Source organism: Macaca thibetana, chromosome 1 (genome assembly GCF_024542745.1).
Source record: "Macaca thibetana thibetana isolate TM-01 chromosome 1, ASM2454274v1, whole genome shotgun sequence".
Lineage (NCBI taxonomy): Eukaryota > Metazoa > Chordata > Mammalia > Primates > Cercopithecidae > Macaca > Macaca thibetana.
This window is the reverse complement of record NC_065578.1, coordinates 50044898-50066376: the sequence shown is the minus strand read 5'-3', so window position 1 is coordinate 50066376 and position 21479 is coordinate 50044898. Positions and strand designations below refer to the sequence as shown.

Sequence of the window (21479 nt, the reverse complement as noted above, 5' to 3'; positions counted from 1 at the left end):
GCAATTTTTTTTTTTTTTTTTTTTGAGATGGAGTTTCGCTTTTATCGCCACGCTGGAGCGCAGTGGTGCAATCTCGGCTTACTGCAACTCCGCCTCCCGGGTTCAAGCGATTCTCCTGCCTCAGCCTCCAGAGTAGCTGGGATTACAGGCATCCACCACCATGCCTGGCTAATTTTTTTTGTATTTTTGGTAGAGATAGGGTTTCACCATGTTGGGCAGGCTGGTCTCGAATTCCTGACCTCAGCTGATCCGCCCGCCTCGGCCTCCCAAAGTGCTGGGATTATAGGCGTGAGCCACTGCGCCCGGCCTGTTTGATAGCATTTTACACAAACTAGAGCTTCTTTCAAAATTGGAGTCAATCCTCTCAAACCCTCCTGCTGCTTTATCAGTTAAGACTATATCATAGTCTAAATCCTTTGTTCACATTTCAACAGTGTTCACAGCATCTACATCAGTAGTAGATTTTCATCTTGAGAAACCACTTTTTTTGCTCATCCATAGGAAGCAATTTCATATCTATTGAGGTTTTATCATAAGATTGCAGCAATTCATGCATATCTTCACACTCCACTTCTAATTCTAGTTATCTTGCTGTCTTTGCCATATATGCATTTACTTCCTCTACTGAAGTCTTGAATCCCTCAAAATTATCCATAAGGGTTGGAATCAACTTCTCCCGAACTCCTGTTGCTGTTGATATTTTGACCTCTTCCCATGAATTATGAATGTTCTTAATGGCGTCTAGAATGGTGAATTGTTTCCAGAAGGTTTTCAGTGTACTTTGCCCAGATCCATAGGAGGAATCACTATCTACAGCAGCTATTATAGCTTTATGAAATGTATTTTCTAAATAATAAGACTTGAAATTCAAAAATAATCCTTGACCCATGAGCTACAGAATGGATGTTGTGTTAGCAGCCAGAAAAACAACTTTGATCTCTTTGGACATCTGCATCTGAGCTCTTGAGTAACCAAGTGCATTGTCAATGAATAGTAATAGTTTGAAAGGAATCTGTTTTTCTAAGCAGTAGGTCCCAGAAGCTGGGTTAAAATACTCAGTTACACATGCGGTAAAGAGATGTGCTGTCACTCAGGCTTTGTTATTCTATTTAGAGAGCACAGACAGAGTAGATTTAGCATCATTCTGAAGAGACCTAGGATTTCCAGAATGGTCAATAAGCATTGGCTTCAGTGGAAAGTCACCATCTGCATTACCCCCTAATGAGAGAGTCAGCTTGCCCTTTGAAGCTTTGAAGCCAGGCATTGACTTCTCTTTTGCTGTGAAAGCCCTAAATAATGTCTTCTTCCTATAGAAGACTGTTTTATCCACATAGACTGTTGTTACTGCTGTTTAGTGTAGGCATCTTCATCAATTAGCTAGGTCCTGAATAAAACTTACTACATCTTCTACATCAGCACTTGCTGCTTCACCTTGCATTTTCATGTTGTAGAGATGACTTCCTTCCTTGAACTTCATGAACCAGCCTCTGCAAGCTTCAAACTTTTCTTCTGCATGTCCTCACCTGTGTCATAGAATGTAAGCAAGTTAGGTCCTTGCTCTGCATTAGGTTTTGGCTTGAGGAAAAGTTTCAAATGGTTTAATCTTCTTTTCAGGCCACTAAAACTTTCTCCATATTAGTAGTAAGGCTGTTTTGCTTTCTTATTATTTGTATATTCACTGGAGTAACACCTAATTTCCCTCAAGAACTTTTCCTTTGCATTCACAACTTGACTATTTGGTGCCCAAAAAACCTCGCTTTAAGCTTATCTCAACTTCCAACATTTCTTTCTCATTAAACTTAATCATTTTCAGCTTTTGATTTAAAATGAGAAACATGAACACTTAGAGGCTATTGTTGGGTTATTAATTGGCCTCATTTCAATATTGTGTCTGAGAGAATAGGGACTCCCAAGGAGAAGGAGAGAGTTGGGGAACTGGCAGGTCAGCAGAGCAGTCAGGACACATACATTTATTGATGTTCATTGTCTTGTAGGCATGGTTCGTGGCACCTCAAAACAATTACAATAGTAACATCAAAGATCATAGATTACCATAATATATATAACAATAGTGAAAAAGTTTGAAACATTGCAAGAATTACCAAAATGTGACACAGAAACATTCAATCAGCACATACTATTGGAAAAATGGTTCTGATAGACTTGCTCGATGCAGGGATGCCTTAAACTTCTAATTTTTTCTTTCTTTTTTCTTTTTTAATGGAGTCTTGCCCTCTTGCCCAGGCTGGAGTGCAGTGGCGCATTCTTGGCTGTGTGCAACTTCTGCCTCCCGGGTTCAAGCGATTCTCCTGCCTCAGCCTTCTGAGTAGCTGGGACTACAGGCACATGCTGCCACGCCCAGCTACTTTTTTGTATTTTAGTAGAGACAGGGTTTCACTGTGTTGCCCAAGCTGGTCTCGAACTCCTGAGCTCAGGCAGTCAGCCTGCCTCCGCCTCCCAAAGTGCTAGGATTATAGGCATGAGCCAACATGCCCGGCCCCTTCAATTTTTTAAAAATGCAATATCTTCACAGTGCTGTAGAGTGTAATGAAATGAGTTTGCTTATACAAAATTCTGTCAAATGATTAAGATTAAATTCATGCAAATTAAAACTGGTCTAGAACTAACAAAGTCCATAAAGTTCCAGCCAGTGCATATACAGGAAACACTTTATAAGGATACCATCATAATGCATGGTATGAAAATAAATCTTTCTGAAGATGAACTCAGTTGTTAGACGTTGTATACCACAGGAGAAGCCACAGTCACATTCAGCAGATGCTGAAATCATAGAACTAACAACTTGAGAACTTGTAGCAAAGAGACTTTTAGATATGTTTAAAAGATATAAAACTGTAAAGAATAGAATTTATAAGCCAGAAATGGTGAAAAAATAGAATAGATTGGATTTTACAAAGAATCTAAAAGTACATCCTCAAAGAAAAAACTCTGTAATAAGTAGGTAAATTGGAAAACTATCGGTTTAAAAAAATGGTATAGAAGATAAAGTGAATCATCACTATACAAATTTGTATAGAAAATTTAAAAGATGACATGGAGGCTAGAATGAGATGTACCTGCATGGCAAGTAGGAGCTCTGAAAGGACAGAATTGATTAGGTAAGAGAGATAATATTCAAATGAATAAAAGTTGAGAATGTCTTAGATTTATAAAAATATGCAACAACAAACACCATGTCATATACTTAACTCATAATAGCAAAATAAAAAACAAGCACTAAAAGCCACCAGAGAATGGGATGATTAGAAAACAAGTAGGAGCGTGGCAGACTCAAGCCCAACCATAATAATTACACGAAATATAAGTACTTTAAATACTTTAATATAGAGGCAGATGTTGTTGTAGTGGATAAAACGCAAGACCTAACTATAGTCTGTCTAAAAGAAATGTACTATATAAGTAAAGCCACAGTTAAAAAATATGGAAAATTATATACTATGATGCTTATTGAAAAGCTAGATGACAATATTAATACCAGACTAAGTAGACTTCAGTACAAGGCATGTTACCAAAGATAAAAGAAACATAATCACAAGAGAATCAATTTTTCGAGAAGGTAACACTCCAAATTTGTGTACACTCATCATCAAGCAAACATGAGCAAAACTGAAGGCAGATATAGACAAATCCACAAATACAAATGGAGATTTTCACAGTTCTCTCTCGGTAATTAATAGAACAAGTAGAATCAGTAAAGATACAGATAATTTGAACAGTACTATCAATAACTAGACTTAATTGACATTTATAGAGTTAAATGGCAGTTCCACACAATAAGAGAGAATACACATTTATGCGCATATGAAACATTTAGCAATATAGATTATTGGGCTATTTAGTCTTCATAAATTTCCAAGGACGGAAATCATACAGATAAAGTTCTCCATCCACAATGGAATTAAATTAGAAATCAACAGCAAAAAGATGTTTGGAAAATGGTATGTGTTTAGGAATTAAGTAACATTCTTCCAAATATAACACATGGGCCAAAAAACAGATCATGAGGAAAACTTTGGAAAAAACTTTGAACTGAATGATAATGAAAACACATATAAAAATTTGTAAGATGTAGCTACAGCAGTGCCTAGAGGTAAATTTACAGCTATAAATGCTTACATTAGAAGGGAAGAAGGGATTAAAATCATTGCTCTATACTTCCACCTTAAGAAGCTGGAAGAGCAACTTAAGCCAAATAAGTGGAAAGAAGGAAATAATAAAGATGAATCCAGAAATGAGTGAAATAAAAAATAGAGAAAATAATGAAAGCAAATACTAGTACTTTTTTTTTTTTTTTTTTTTTTACATTTTTTATTTTATCTTTTTTTAAAATTTCAGCAGTTTTGGGGGAACAGGTGGTGTTTGGTTACATGGATAAGTTCTTTAGTGGTGATTTCTGAGATTTTCATGCTCCCATCACGCAAGCACTGTACACTGTACCCAATGTGTAGTCTTTTATCCCTTACTCCACTCCTACCCATCCCCTCAAGTCCCCAAAGTCTGTTGTATCATTCTTATGCCTTTGTGTCCTCATAGCTTAGCTCCCACTTATAAGTGAGAATACAATGTTCAGTTTTCCATTCCTGAGTTACTTCACTTAGAATGATGGTCTCCAACTCCTAGGTTGCTGCGAATGCCATTATTTTGTTTCTTTTTATGGCTGAATAGTATTCCATGGGATGGATATATATTTTCTTTATTCACTCATTGATTGAATTTTCTTTATTCACTCATTGATTGATGGGAAGTCAGTCTGGTTCCATATTTTTGTAATTGCTAACTGTGCTGCTTTATAAACGTGTGTGCAAGAGTCTTTTTCATATAATGACTTCTTTTCCTTTGGGTAGATACCCAGGAATGGGATTGCTGGATAAAATGGTGGATCTGCTTTTAGTTCTTTAAGGAATCTCCATACTGTTTTTCATAGTGGTGTACTAGTTTACATTCCCACCAGCAGTGTAAAAGTGTTCTATTTTCACCACATCCATACTAACATCTATAATTTTCTTTTATTCACTCATTTTCTTTATTCACTCATTGATTGATGGGAAGTCAGTCTGGTTCCATATTTTTGTAATTGCTAACTGTGCTGCTTTATAAACGTGTGTGCAAGAGTCGTTTTCATATAATGACTTCTTTTCCTTTGGGTAGATACCCAGGAATGGGATTGCTGGATAAAATGGTGGATCTGCTTTTAGTTCTTTAAGGAATCTCCATACTGTTTTTCATAGTGGTGTACTAGTTTACATTCCCACCAGCAGTGTAAAAGTGTTCTATTTTCACCACATCCATACCAACATCTATAATTTTTTGAGATTTTGATTAAGGCCATTCTTGCAAGAGTAAGGTGATATCGCATTGTGATTTTGATTTGCATTTGCCTGATCATTAGTGATGTTGAGCATTTTTTCATGATTTTTTGCCATTTGTATATCTTATTTTGAGAATTGTCTATTCATGTCCCTAGCCCAGTCTTTAATAGGATTGTTTGTTTTTTTCTTGCTGATTTGAGTTCCTTGTAGATTCAGGATATTAGTTTTTTGTTAGATGCATAGTTTGCCAGGATTTTCTCCCACTCTGTGGGTTGTCTGTTTACGCTGCTGATTGTTTCTTTTCCTGTGCAGAAGCTTTTGAGTTTAGTTAAGTTTCATCTATTTATCTTGGATTTTGTTGCATTTGCTTTTGTGTTCTTGATCATGAAGTCTTTGCCTAAACCAATGTCCAGAATAGTTTATCCAATGTTATCTTCTTGAATTGTATGGTTTCAGGTTTTAGATTTAAGTCTTTGATCCATGTTGAGTTGAGTTTTTATAAGGTGAGAGATGAGGATCCAGTTTCATTCTTCTGCATGTGGCTAGCCAGTTATTCCAGGATCATTTGTTGAATAGGGTGTTCTTTCCCCATGGTATGTTTTTGTTTGCTTTGTTGAAGATCAGTTGACTATAAGTTTTGGGCTTTATTTCTGTTCTCTATTCTGTTGCATTGGTCTGTATGCCTATTTTTATACTAGTACCATGATGTTTTGGTGACCATAGCCTTGTAGTATAGTTTGAAGTTGGGTAATGTGATGCCTCCAGATTTGTTCTTTTTGTTTAGTCTTATTTTGGCTTTATGGGCACTTTTCCGGTTTCATATGAATTTTAGGGTTGTTTTTTCTAGTTCTGTGAAGAATGATGATGGTATTTTGATGGCAATTGTATTGAAGTTGCAGATTGCTTTTGTCAGTATAGTCATCTTCCCAATATTGATTCTACCCATCCATGATCATGGGATGTATCCATTTGTGTCATCTATGATTTCTTTCAGCAGTGTTTTGTAGTTTGCCTTATAGAGGTCTTTCACCTCCTTGGTTAAGTATATTCCCAAGGTTTTTTGTTTTGCGGCTATTTTTAAAGGGGTTGAGTTATTGATTTGATTCTCTGCTTGGTCGCTGTTGGCGTATAGCAGTGCTACTGATTTGTGTATTTGATTTTGTATCCTGAAACTAACACTGAATTCATTTATCATATCTAGGAGCTTTTTGGATGAGTCTTTAGTGTTTCCTAGGTATACGATTATATCATTGGCAGACATCAACAGTTTGACTTCCTCTTTACTGATTTGGATGTGCTTTATTTCTTGTCTGATTGCTCTGGCTAGGACTTCCAGTACTCTGTTAAATAGAAGTGGTGAAAGTGGGCATCCTTATCTTATTCCAGTTCTCAGGGGAAATACTTTCAGCTTTTCCCAGAACTTCAGTATAATTTTGGCTGTGGGTTTGTCGTAAATGGCTTTTATTACCTAAGGTACGTCCTTTCTATGCCGATTTTGCTGAGGGTTTTAATCACAGACGGAAGCTGGATTTTTGTCAACTGCTTTTTCTGCATCTGTTGAGATTATCATGTGATTTTTGTTTTTAATTTGTTTATGTGGTGTATCACATTTATTGACTAGTGTATATTAAACCATCCTGGCATCCCTGGTATGAAACTCACTTGATCATGGTGGATTCTTATTTTGATATGCAGTTGGATTTGGTTAGTATCAGTTGTAATATCTCCCCTTTCATTTGTAATTGAGCTTAGTTGGATCTTTTCTTTTGGTTAATCTCGGTAATGGTCTGTCAGTTTTGTTCAGCTTTTCAAAGAACCGGCTTTTTGTTTCATTTATCTTTTGTATTTTTGTTTGTTTCAATTTCATTTAGTTCTGCTCTGATCTTGGTTATTTCTTTTTTTTTTCTGTTGCATTTGGTTTTGTTTTCTTCTTGTTTCTCTAGTTTCTTGAGGTATGACCTTAGATTGTCTATTTGTGCTCTTTGAGACTTTTTGATCTAGGCATTTAATGGTATGAACTTTCCTCTTAGTACCACTTTTGCTGTATCCCAGAGGTTTGATAGGTTGTGTCATTATTATTGTTAAATTCAAAGAATTTTTTAGTTTCCATTTTGATTTCATTATTGACCCAAAGATCATTCAGGAGTGGATTCTTTAATTTCCGTGTATTTGCGTGGTTTTGAGGGTTTCTTTTGGAGTCGATTTCCAATTTTATTCCACTGTGGTCGGACAGAATACTTGATATAATTTTGATTTTCTTAAACTGATTGAAATTCATTTTATGGCCTACCATATGGTCTATCTTGGAGAATGTTCCATGTACTGATGAATAGAATGTCTATTCTGCAGTTGTTGGGTAGAATGTTCTGTAAATGTCCGTAAGTCCATTTGTTCTAGGGTATAGTTTAAGTCCATTGTTTCTTTGTTGACTTTCTGTCTAGTGCTGTCAGTGAAATATTAAAGTCTCCCGCCATTGTTGTGTTGCCATCCATCTCATTTCCTAGAACTTTTATAAATGGGAGCTCCAGTGTTTGTTATATATATTTAGCACTGTAATATTTTCCTGTTGTACTAGTCTCTTTATCATTATATAATGTCCCTGTTTGTCTTTTTAAACTGTTAGTGCTTTAAAGTTTGTTTTTTTCTGATATAAGAATAGCTACTCTTGCTTGCTTTTTGTGTCCTTTTGCCTGGAATGTCTTTCCCCTTCACCTTAAGTTTATGTGAGTCTTTATGTGTTAGGTGAGTCTCTTGAAGACAGCAGATACTTGGTTGGTGAAACTTACCCATTCTGCCATTCTGTATCTTTTAAGTGGAGCATTTAGGCCGTTTAGTTCATTGTTAGTATTGAGATGTGAGGTGCAGTTACTCTATTGTGCTAACAAATACTAGTTCTTATTCCTCTATCTGACTGTGGTTTTGTACCCATTAACTATCCCATCTTTATTCTCCTCTGCCCACTGCCCTTGCCAGTTGCTAGTTACCATCATTCTATCCAACATTCTCTGTTTTTGACACTTTGTTCCTCTGGTTTTGTAGCTTTTTGTTCATGATATTTTTACTCTATGAGCATGTTTAAGATGATGATTGATAGACTTTGTCTACTGAGTCTGATGTCTGTTTTTCCTCTGTACAGCTTCTGTTAATTTCTCTCTTGAATGGGCCACATACTTTGTTGCTTCTCTGCACACTTTACATATATTTAAATGGACATTTAAAACATACAGTATGATATCTCTGGAGGTTAGATTGGTTCTCATTCTCATGTTTTTTTTTTTTTCCGTTGCTTTCTGTCGGTTGCAGTTGTTTGTTTAATGACTTCTAAACTATTTTCGTAACTTTGTTTTCTTTGTTACAAGTGGTTTCTGTCTTAGTCTATTTGTCCATGGTAACAAAATACAGTAGTCTGGTTTGGCTTCAACAAAAGACATTTATCTTCTTGTAGTTCTGAAAGCTAATTGTGTGTCATAAGGGTACCAGCACGGCCAGTTTCTGGTGAGGGCTGTCTTCCTGACTTGCAGATGGCTGCTGTCTTGCTGTGTTCTCACCTGATGGGGTGGTGAGGGAGACGGCAATTTTTTTTTTTTTTTTTAATTATTTAGTTTTCCTTTCTAGTCTTTCAAGCTTGAAACAAGTTCTTTGGTATCTCTTCTTACAAGGGCATTAATCTTTTTATTAAATAACTTTTTATTTTTATGAACTTAGGAGTACAAGTGCAGTTGAGTTACATGGACATAATGTAAGGGCACTAATCCTATCATGAAGGTTCTACCTTCATAACCTCATCTAATCCTAATTACCTCTCAAAGACCTCATCTCCAAATACCATCATAGTGGATTTTAGGATGTCACCATAGGAGGATACAGATATTCAATCCATAGTAGTCTCTTGTTTTTAATCTGTGGTCTACTAGTGTTTTGTTTTTCAACTTTTGTTTCAGATTCAGGGGATACAGATAGAAGTTTATTACCTGGGTATATTGTGTGATGCTTGAGGTATGAAATGATCTTGTCACTCAGGTACTCAACATAGTACCGAATAGTCAACCCTTGCCTCTCTCCCCATTCTAGTAGTGCAGTTTTATTGTACCATGTTGCCGTCCATGAGTACCTGATGTTTAGCTCTCACTTGTAAGTGAGAAAATGTGGTGTGTGGTTTTTTTCTTTCTGCATTAATTTGCTTAGGATTGTGGCTTCCAGCTTAATCCATGTTGCTGCAAAGGACATAATGTAGTTCTCTTGGTGGCTGCATAGTATTCCACAGTGTATACATGCCACATTTTCTTTATCCAGTTCACTGTTGATGGGCACATGGGTTGATTCCATGTCTTTGCTATTGTGAATAGTGCTGCAATTAACATGTGAGTGCATTTATCTTTTTGGTACAATGATTTTTTTTTAATACGTACACAGGGATTGCTGATTTAAATGCTGTTTTAAGTTGTTTGAGAAATTTACAAACTGCTTTTGTAGTGACTGAACTAAGTTGTATTCCCACCGACAGTGTATAAATAGTCGCTTTATATCTGCAGCCTCACCAGCATCTGTTTTTAAAAATATATATTTTATTAATAGTCACTTTGACTTGTGTGAGATGGTATTTCATTGTAGTTTTGATTTGCATTTCTCTGTGATTGTTGATGTGGAACATTTTTTCATGTTTGCTGGCCATGTGTACATCTTCTTTTGAGAAGTGTCTATTCCTGTCCTTTGCCCATTTTTTAATGGGGTTGCTTGTTTTTTCCTTGTTGATTTGTTTAAGTTGCTTATAGATTCTGGATATTACATCTTTGTCAGATGTGTAGTTTGTGAATTTTTTTTCCCATTCTGTAGGTTGTCTGTTTACCCTGTTGATAGTTTCTTTTGCTGTGCATAAGCTCTTTAGTTTAATTAGGTCTAACTTGTCAATTTTGGTTTTTGTTACAGTGGATTTTGAGAACTTAGTAGTAAATTCTTTGCCAAGATTGATGTCCAGAATGGCATTTCTTTTTTTTTTTTTTTTTTTTTTTTTTTTTTTTTTTTTTTTTTTTTTTGAGGCGGAGTCTCGCTCTGTCGCCCAGGCTGGAGTGCAGTGGCGCGATCTCGGCTCACTGCAAGCTCCGCCTCCCGGGTTCCCGCCATTCTCCTGCCTCAGCCTCCCGAGTAGCTGGGACTACAGGCGCCGCCACCACGCCCGGCTAATTTTTTTGTATTTTTAGTGGAGACGGGGTTTCATTGTGTTAGCCAGGATGGTCTCGATCTCCTGACCTCGTGATCCGCCCGTCTCGGCCTCCCAAAGTGCTGGGATTACAGGCTTGAGCCACCGCGCCCGGCCCAGAATGGCATTTCTTAGGTTTTCTTCTAGATTCTTATAGTTTGAGGTCTTATGTTTAAATCTTTAATCCATCCTGAGTTATTTTTTTATATGGTGAAAACTAGGGATCTAGTGTCATTCTTCTGCACATGGGTAACCAGCTATTCCAGCACTGTTTGTTTATTCAATAGACAGTACTTTCTCCATTGCTTATTTTTGTAGACTTTGTTGAAGATCAAATGGCTGTAGTTGTGCAAGCAGCTTTATTTCTGGGTTCTCTGTTCTGTTCCCTGAGTGTGTATGTCTGTTTTTGTGTAGATTCCATGCTGTTTTGATTATTGTATCCTTACAGTATAGTTTGAAGTTGGGTAATGTGATGCCTCCACCTTTCTTTTTGCTTAGGATTACTTTGACTGTCGGGCTCTTTTTTGGTTCTGTATGAATTTTAGAATAGTTTTTTTCTAGTTTTGTGACAAATAACATTGGTAGTTTGATAGGAATAACATTGAATCTCTGGATTACATTGGGCAATGTGGCCATTTTAATGATATTGATTCTTCTAACCTGTGAGCATGGAATGTTTTTTATTTGTGTTGTCTCTGATTTCTTTCAGCAGTGTTTTGTAGTTCTCCTTGTAGAGATCTTTCATCTCTTTGGTTAACCATATTCCTAGGTATTTCGTTTTCTTTGTGGCTATTGTATATGGGATTGTGTTCTTGATTTGGCTTTCAGCTGGAATGTTATTGGTGTGTAGAAATGCTACTGATTTTTGTACATCAATTTTTGTGCCTTGAAACTTTACTGAAGTTGTTTATCAGTTCCAGGATCCTTTTTGCAGTCTTCAGGGTTTTCTAGATATAGAGTCATATTATTTGTGAAGAGAGATATTTGACCTCTTCTTTTCCTATTTAGATGCCTTTTATTTCTTTCTCTTGGTTGATTGCTCTGGCCAACACTTCTAGTACTACGTTGAATAGAAGTGGTGAGAGTGGGCATCCTTGCCTTGTTTCAGTTCTCAAGAGGAATGCTTCCAGTTTTTGTCCATTCAATATGTTAGTTGTGAGTTAGGCTCTTACTATTTTGTGATATGTTCCTTTGATGCCTACTTTCTTGAGGGTTTTCATTGTAAAGGGATGTTGGGTTTTATTGAAAGCTTTTTCTGCGTCTATTGAGATGATTGTATGGTTTTTGCTTTTAATTATGTTTATGTGGTGAATTATATGTCAAACCCACCTTGTATCCCAAGAATGAAATATACTTAATTGTGGTTAATTAACTTTTTGATGTGCTGTTGGATTGGTTTGGTGGCCTGAGAATAAAATGCCTACACTGCCACGAGCTGGGTCACCAGAGAATGGCTGACTTTATTAATGTGCCCAGCTTAAAAATGGCATCCTGCTAGTTAATATTTGCTTAGTCTGGTCACAAGTATGTTCTCGTATATTTTTTTCAAGAACAGCACCAGAAGTATAATTTCATATATGTAGTTAATTTTTTTGTGTTTATGTTAAAAGGGTAAAAAGAAATGTGTGAAATTAATTTTAACATTTTTATTTAAGCCAATATGTCAAAAATTTCCATTTCAACATGTATTCAAAGGAAAAATTATTAATGAGATAGCTTACATTTTTAATTTTGATGCTAAGTCTTACCTGGTGTGTATTTTGTACTTATAGCACATCTTAACTCAGTTGAGCCACATTTCAAGGACTCACTAGCCACATGTGTCTAGCAGCTACCAGAGAGCAACTGGTAGTGGCTATCAGACAGCACAGATCTAGAAGTTTTATAGTTTTAGATTTTACTTTAGGTCTGTTACATATTTTGAGTTAGTTTTTATATAAAGTGCAAGGTATGGGTTGAAATTCATTTGTTATACGTGTGGTTGTCCATCAGAATCTTTGACTAAAAATTGTTCTTGGTAATTGGAGATCATCCTGGGTATCAAAGCTCAAGATTTAAATATACTTTCTTTTGCTGCTTTATTGTCTTTTTCTTTCAGAGCAATGTAAATTTATTTTGTAATTAACGATGTTCATACCATATATGTAAAATGCTTAGAAGTGTTAAACTTTTAGTGTTTTGGCTTTATTTATATACCTATTTGAATTTAAATTACATATTATGCTATTTACATTTTTAAGTCTGATTTACCTCCCCATTTCTAAAATTGTATGTAAAATGCTTATTTACTTTCTTTCTAGGCATGTACTGGCATTGAAAACATTGATGAAGCTATTACATTGCTTGAACAAAATAATTGGGACTTAGTGGTAAGTACTTTTTTCTTTCTCTGACCAGTAATCGAGTTTTATGAATTCTTGAATCTCTTTAATTATTTTTTATAGATGGGTTCAGCACACCATAGCTCATCTATAACTCTAAGCTGAGTTAATAAAGTCTAAATGCCGTATCTTTAATATGGAGTTTATATTTCGCTCAGTATTAAGTTATTATGAATACTTAGATAATTTAAATGACTTTTAAAGTTGTTCTCTTATTTTACTGTGTGTTATGGTTCATCTTCCCATGTAGTATTTTGGTGGAGATGCTTGGAAGGAGAGAAGAGTCAGACTTATCTGTCTGTCTGAATAACATATTTGATGTTTCCCCCTCACTTCTGGGGCCTTCACTGATAATTAGTCTTTTCTAAAGCTGTTAAAGTAGTTGCATTCTGCTGTAGTTTTCGTTATAAACTTCAGGCAGTATATTATAGAGGTGGCTTAGTTTTTTCTTTTTTCTTTTTGGCAATAACTCAAAAAGCAAGGCACAGCATAGCACTAAACATTCACCTGTTACAAAGCAAACCAAAAATGGATTGTATAATGGCATTGGAACAGTATTGGTTGTGTCAGGATGACACAGATGTCTCTTAATGCCTTAGAAATGCTAAGAAAAGTTTAAATTATAATTTTTTAAGAAGTGCTAACTTTCAAAAGTCAAAACTTGGCCGGGTGCGGTGGCTCAAGCCTGTAATCCCAGCACTTTGGGAGGCCGAGATGGGCGGATCACGAGGTCAGGAGATCGAGACCATCCTGGCTAACACAGTGAAACCCCGTCTCTACTAAAAAAATACAAAAAAAACTAGCCGGGTGAGGTGGCGGGCACCTGTAGTCCCAGCAACTCGGGAGGTTGAGGCAGGAGAATGGCGTAAACCCGGGAGGCGGAACTTGCAGTGAGCTGAGATCCGGCCACTGCACTCCAGCCTGGGCGACAGAGCAACACTCTGTCTCAAAAAAAAAAAAAAAAAAGTCAAAACTTAAGATGTGTACTTATAGAAGTGAGTTTAGATATGTAGGTATATGCATACATGTGTTATGCGGACTTAACATAATTAACTCTTGGTGTCTCTGTGCTTTGTGTAGACTTACTACTTTTTTAAACTCAGAATATGAAAAGCTTTTCTTTTCAGATTGTAAAAGTAATGATGCTTAATGTAATGAAATGAGATGAAAAATTTACAAAGAAAATATTAATTACCTTTAATCCTATCACTCAGATAATAATTATTTCATGTTTTTAAGGTATATTATTCCAGATTATCTTCTATAATTATGTGATTAAATTTTAAAAATGTACAAGTGAGATTGTTTTATACCTTCTGTTCTGTAATCTGCATTTTTCACTTAATTGTGGCTGTTCATCATTCTTTTTAATGTTTGCATAGTATTTCATAGTGTCACTGTAACATAATTAACCGACTAGTCCTATGCTGTTGGGTATTTAAGATTTTTGCAGCATTTTGCTATTATGAACATTACTGTAGAGAACATTCCTGCATGCACATGTTGCATATTTAACCTATTTTTTTCCAGAAGAAATTGAATAAATTCAATTCATAATTGAATTTTTGAGTCAAATTACATGCATATTTTTGGAGTTTTGAATACTTTTAACCAAATGGACTTCCAGATTGGTTTTACTAATTTAAAATTCTACCAACTATGTATGTTTTTGATATTTCCATTTCATTAAACCAATGCTTCCTTATCTTTTTTGTGTTTTGGTACTTGTCAAAATTTAGAAATATTTGTATAGCTTGATTCTAAATTCATGCTTTTAACCATTGTTGCTATACTCCAAGAAAACATGATATAGGTGACAGCTCAATGATTGCCATGTAGAGGAAGGGAGAAAGGGCAGCAGCTTAATTGAAATGATGCTCCCAAGTTTCTCGTCTTGAGTCCTCTTTTGCAATAACAAGTGCTTTGCTTTATTTAGTTGTGTATTTTGGGAGTGTCTATTAGAGAGGCTGATGGAAATTATTGGGGTGGTTAAAAATTCCTCCAACCCCCTCTTGCATGGTACTTGTAAGAGGGATATGGAATAGAGGAAAGGGTGATGGTGGGCTGGGAGTACAAGTCTTTAATGGGGGAATTACCAGTTTTGAGGACGGATGTATGTTCTTTCCTTATCTGCTTCCTATTGGTTCGTGTCCATTAATTTTCAAGGTTAAAACACTTACTGGTAGTGAATATTTTATCAGTATAGCCTATGCAGAATATTGCAAAAGGAGAATTTTCCCAGATAATGTTGGATAATTGAATGGTAAGGTACTCTTTCACTATTTCTGAGTTATTTTATTTTGGAAAATATTCTAACGACACTTGGGTTTAAAACACTGGTGTTATATTTGTGCAGAAATGCAATCATACACTGTATCAGGCCCAAGCAAAAACATCAGGCTGTCTTTCAGAACCTTAAATTTTGACTTTCTTTTGAGATATATCTATCTCCCAGCTGGCTTTTCTTCATAAGTAATTCACTTTTATTCACAGTAAAGATTTCTTGTGCTTTGTGACTATCTTGTGTGTACATTTGATCACTTCTCCTGTTTTCATACAGCATTCACTTTGTTATTTTTTAAAAATGAAACTTAAATATTTTGAATAACCCATCACTAGTTTAAACTTTTTAGTAGCATCATGGAACTTTACGTGATGTCCTCTATATTTTGCCTGTGCATTATATTTTGTGTTTCTAAATTATGACTGTCACTGATCTGCATTTTCTAGGGTTTACAGAACAGTTTGCATTAATTGAGTTTTAACCTGGGACATATCTGTATTTTATATTTCCTGCACATATCACTTGGACCTCTCTCCTCCAGTGTTTTTGTGCATATTTTTGCTAGGGAAATGTAAAGGAATCTGAGTTAGGCACTACAGTCTGGAATTGTGATGAACTTAAAAAAAATCTAATCAAAAAATGCATTCAGTGAGCGTTGAGTGCTTACAGTGCATCCAGATTTTTGCTGGATACAGTGGGGGCTTAAAAAATATAACAAGATATAGTCTCTAACTTTGAGAATTGTGCTGAGAAATCAATAAGACACAAGGTCTCTGATCCGTGTGTATTACACAGGTTGAGTATTCCTTATCTGAAATGCTTGGGACCAAAAGAATGTCCAGATTTCAGATTTTTTCAGATTTTGGTAAATCTGAAAATTTAAATATACATTATACTGTTGAATATTAGTATCGCTAATCCAAAAATCTAAAATCCAAAATGTTGTATCGAGCATTTCCTTTCAAACATCATCCATAATGTTCCATTGAGCATTTCCATTCGAACATCATGTTGGCACTCAAAAGATTTAGGATTTTGGAGCACTTTGGATTTTGGATTTTTGGATTAGGGATGCTCAAAGTAACTTCCTAAAAAAATGGTGATTGCAAATATTTTAGTTATTTTGTAGATCTAAACACACAACAGTTATTCTATATGAATATAGAGCCCAGTCCTAGGAGTTCTGATTATTAGTCACCTTCCCAGACCTGGCACATTATTTTTGTTGTGTGGGCTGCTGTCTGCAAAAGAGGTATTCCAAACTCTATGTTTTAAGTACTCCACAGTTGGCTCCACTTATTTTGGGGTAACTGCAGGTTAGATTATATATATCAAAATTCTGAAAACAAAGTAACATGTACTAATACTTTTAGGAAATGTCTCAGCTTACTGTTTTACTTGACAGGAACCCCGTAGGTCTCTCCCAAAGTTATCTCCCTCTGACTGTTACCATTTTTCACATGTCCTGCGCTTAGAGTTAAGAGAAGATGAATGTCATTACAGTTGAGATTCCTCCCTTGAGATGAGTATTTTCCATTTATATCCAGAAAGGTAAGTACATAAGGAAGAACTAGTGACAGTGAGTTAGAATCTTTTACCAAAGGGCTTTTTCTGTGGAAGTGTGCTACATGGACATTATAAATTCTAATCTGGGCCCCAGAATTGACCCATGTCTCACTTTCTGTTTTCACTATAGAAGAATTTTGGCCAGGGGAGAATAAAAATTTTTATTGCTTGTGTAATTTTGACTAATCAAAATGCTAGCTATAGTGGTAAACACACTGCATTAATTGAATGAACAGCCCTGGCTTTTCAGACCTCTTAGTAATTTATTGAATGTGGCCTTGGCCAAGTTACTTCTCTCTAACTTCTGAATTCCTCATATAAAATAAAAGGTTTGTACACTAGATTATACTCAAGCTTCCGTGATATATGAAGTATTTCTGAAGGATCTATTATGTCCTAATTTTTTGTTAAAATTCAATGAATAGCAGTTAATTATAAATAGTAGTACAGATTTTTAATAGATCTTCATAAGTTTGAAACATTTGTACACATACTATTAAAAATTATTTTAACAACTTTATAGTGTAGATGATGGCAGGAGAAGATGCTCTTCCAGTTATTTTACACACGATTTCTAGATATGAAACTCCTTCAATAAATTAAAATTTCCGATAATCTCTAGCAGATCCAGGGAAAGCTATCTGACATATACTTGATAACCCAACATTAAGTGAAATAAAGTGAAAGTAAACATTAACCTAGCCATACTACATTTTAAGTACTCGATGCTCTTAGGAAATGATTTTTGAACTTTGCACTCAGTTTCTGCTGTAGTTTGCTGCCTGTGCTGACATTGCTGTTTTACTGAAGAAAGACTCTATTCAGAGTGCTTATATTGATCTTTAACTACGTTTCAACCTACAAGAGTAAAACAAATCTGCATATGTATTTCTATATTGTCATTGAATTTTTAGTCCTCGAAGGTAATTTTGTACTAATAGAAGCTTATAGTACAGTCATATACACTGAAGAGTCAAAACTAGGGAAAATTGTACTGCACATAATCTGCCTCATTTTAAGATCCATTGAGGTACTTTGAGAAATTTCCTCCAATTTTCACTTTTGAAGAAGCATATCTTAATGATTGCCCTAAAATTTCATGCAACAGTTTCTTCCGCTACTCTGCTCAGGATGTGGCTGTAGAGGTCCTCAAATGTACACTGCTTTTCTACTTTATACAGTGTTATGGACACCTGCAGTTTTATGAATGAATGGACTATTGATAATAATAAGTCTCTGTCCTCATCCGAAAGCAGCCAAGCATTGAGCACTGCCCTTCATCAGTGGCCATAAGACACTGGTTTATATTTGCACAGATGCTTGCTATAACAAAAGATAAGTTACTGTGAACGAATAGCTCATCATATCAATTTCTGCTTCTTTGCTACAACGCATTATTTACAAAATTTTTCAATTTCTCTGTTTTTAACCTGACAACCATTCCATCTTCTATTGTCTCTTCTTTAATTGAGGGTTTATTTTGTGTTAGGCATCATGTCAAGTGATACACTTACATTATTTCACTCAATCCTCACAGCAGTCCCCAAAAGTAAATAGGTAAATGTTAGTTTTATTATATAGATGAGAAACTGAGGGCTAACGAAGTTAAGTAAACTGTCTAAGCTCATATAGCTGTTAAGGGATAGAGTTTTGAACCCAGGCCTGTCAGTTCATGAGGAATTGTCATAGTGGTAAACCACATTTTAAGATTACTTATCACATTTTCCCTACCTAGTATGCTATTCTTCTCTGTACTAGTTTTTTTCTTCCTACCACTTATAAATAATGTCATGTTGAGCTTTGGCTGTAATCACATAGTGGTGCTTTACTCTAAATACATTTCTGCTTTGTTGTCACATAGATTCTCAGTTCTAGAGGAAGGGAATTGTGTTTCTTATTAATTTTGTCTGTGACACATAGTAATTGCCTAATGAATACTTGACTGACTGAGTTTATTATTAGCAAGCGTATTTTTAGGTCTGTTCTTTCTCATTTGGATATTTGAACGTCTTTGCTGTTAAGACTTCTGACTCTTGATGATATTACTTTTCCTTGTCTGGCAAACATAAGGTTTGAGGAAAGAGCGGGATAACCCAGACACCCAAGGAATAAGAAAGGGCTAGTTTTAATATCTAACTAGTAAAATTACATGAACTCTACCTATTGTGACTTTTTTGAGAAATACTTTTCATGAATCTTTTCTTTGCAGTTTTTTTCTAAGCATGTCATACAAATATTTTTTTCTTTCCTATTTATATTTGGTTGTGCCATTCTACTATAAGGAAAGCTCATTATATAGCCTAACCTTTTTGAAAGTTTTTATCACTTCTGATTCTCAGGAGAAAACTTAGGGTGATAAAACACTGCCAAACTGTAATTAAATAGGTATGAAAGAATTTTTTTTTTTTTTACCTTTCCGAGGAAAATCTCAGTTTTTAGAAACATGAAATTCTCAATTTACTAAACTCACATTGGTTTGCCTGATCAAATTGAAACCTTTTGAGGTTCACAATTTTTCTTGATTGCAGTTTTACCTTTTGCTTATTTCTGCATTGGATCTTGCTCTACCTGTTGTATCACTTTTCCTATAAATATAATCTAGTTCTAGAATTACTTTATTGCAAGAAAGAAACATCTGCTTTATAAAATCTATGGTAGACAACAGTTCAGAGGCTTTAGGACCCACTAAAAATGTGTCGTGTTAATCATCTAGCAGAACATGCTGGTGCTCATGGTTGAATGCAGTTTGGAAACGTGGCTAATATTTACTGTTTTTTGATAGCTAGTATTACTTATGTAAATTGACAGTATAAATGTATGTTTTATAAAGTAAACTAAATGAAATAGGGATTCAGCTCACAGCTGGAAAACCAATTTAAAGGCTTTATGCTAATTCTGAAAGAAGTAGCATATGCTACTTACGACTTGGACGTTTAAAAGAAAATAAAAATTTAGACTCAGTACAGTGGCTCACACCTATAGGCCCAGCACTTTGGGAAGCCAATGCGAGTGGGTCACTTAGTTTGAGAGCAGCCTAGTCAACGTGGCAAAACCTCGTCTCTACCAAAAAATACGAAAATCAGCCCCGCGTGGTGGCACATGCCTGTGGTCCCAGCTACTCAGGAGGCTGAGATCGCTTGAACCTGGAAAGCAGAGGTTGTGGTGAGCTGAGATCGCACCATTGCACGACAGCCTGGGTGACAGAGTGCGACTCTGTCTCAAAAAAAAAAAAAAAAAAAGAAAAATGTAAATTGCTCCATTTTTAGGATTGTTCATATCAATCAGATGCACTGTGTACTTGATATTTTTTAAAGCTTACTAACCTACAAGTTAGCTTGATTTAATTTATTTCTATTACTGGAAGTTTAAACCAAATATCATTGTAGCAAAATCAATGGTGTAGCACATCTGTAAATATGATGACTTGGCAGTTCTTCCTGCTAGTTTCAAGAATCAGCTGACATAAATCAGTGTGTACTTGGAAAAGAAAAAATAATATGGCAGTTAAAATTCCTGTTCATACTGTCAGTTTTTTAAAAAATTTGCTATTTAATGGTAATATAATTTCTTAAAATTTCTAGTTATACTTCTATATCTTTAAGTAAAATATTAAAGTATTCATGTACAAAATTTCTATTTCCTACTTATACCTGCCAGGTTCTCATTTTTTTATCTTTTAATAATCTGTTTTTGGATTTGATTTAATTTGATGCTTTAGTTATTTTTAAATATTTTATGTTTTTATATTACGCTCATCTAAATACTTCTTTATCTCTTGTGCATGTACTCAATTTCTCTCAAACACATACTCACTCTATATCTTAAAGAGCCAAGTTTAAAATTTATCTGTGTGGTAAATGTAATTCTTCAGATTCCAAGGCATTCTAAGATTAATCTTTGTGTACATACATCTGCTTTAGTTACAGGAAACTGAATAGTGGAATTGTTCTTTAAAGGCCTCTGTTACTGAATTTGAGCTTTCCTCTTTAGCTTAATGTTGAAAGCTCTAGCATTTAACCCCTCCTCTTCATCATGAATGAGTTTCCGTAACTCCTGAAGTATGTATAGCTTCGTAATCCAGCTAGTTAGCCTGTATTCTCAGATATGCCATATATATTTCTACCTCTTAAATTTTTGCTATTATAGGTCTCCCTTGGATGTTTTCCTCTATTTCTTGTTAACCATTCAATTTTTTTTTTCGTAGCTCCTAACCCTTCAGGAACTGTCCAAATTTCATCTTTCCTTTAAAGCTGACCTGAAGTCTTATCCCTTTTATTCCTTAACAGACTATTCTCTTAGTGGGGACACCTGACATTATTTTATTGCCTCTTTCCCTCACCCAAGTGTACGTGCCTGTGCGCATGCACACACACAATTCTACATTTAAAGAGAATGTGTATTGTTGAAAGGATTTAAATGATTTCCAGCTAGGGTGTGTAAGGAAGAGCTGTATTGATAAATGTACACTTTGATTCATAGATATAGCTGGGGAAAAGCATTATATGATACCTTTAATAAAGCCATGACTAGCGGCTGTGTAGATGTCTTTGAAGGTATTTAAGTAGCTCTAATATAATGCTATGTTGTTACCAAAATGTTGGCATTTTGACTTTTTTTTTTTTTACAAGGATATTTATTATGTTTTACGGATGCCAAAACTGACGTATAGTTCTAGAGGTTAGTAGTCTATATAGTCTAGAGGCTAGTAGTCTATATAGTCA

At 35.2% G+C, this 21479-nt stretch overlaps 1 protein-coding gene across 2 annotated transcripts in view; it reads left to right on the top strand.

Annotated features, from left to right (window-relative positions):
* The window catches only part of FAF1 (Fas associated factor 1), a 506672-nt gene that overhangs the window by 90656 nt on the left and 394537 nt on the right, over positions 1-21479 (top strand). For both annotated transcript variants that reach the window (XM_050802190.1, XM_050802198.1), the window contains one exon: positions 12828-12896. In XM_050802190.1, the coding sequence (XP_050658147.1) occupies positions 12828-12896 (69 nt within the window). Of the gene's footprint in view, positions 1-12827; positions 12897-21479 lie in introns of those variants that run through there.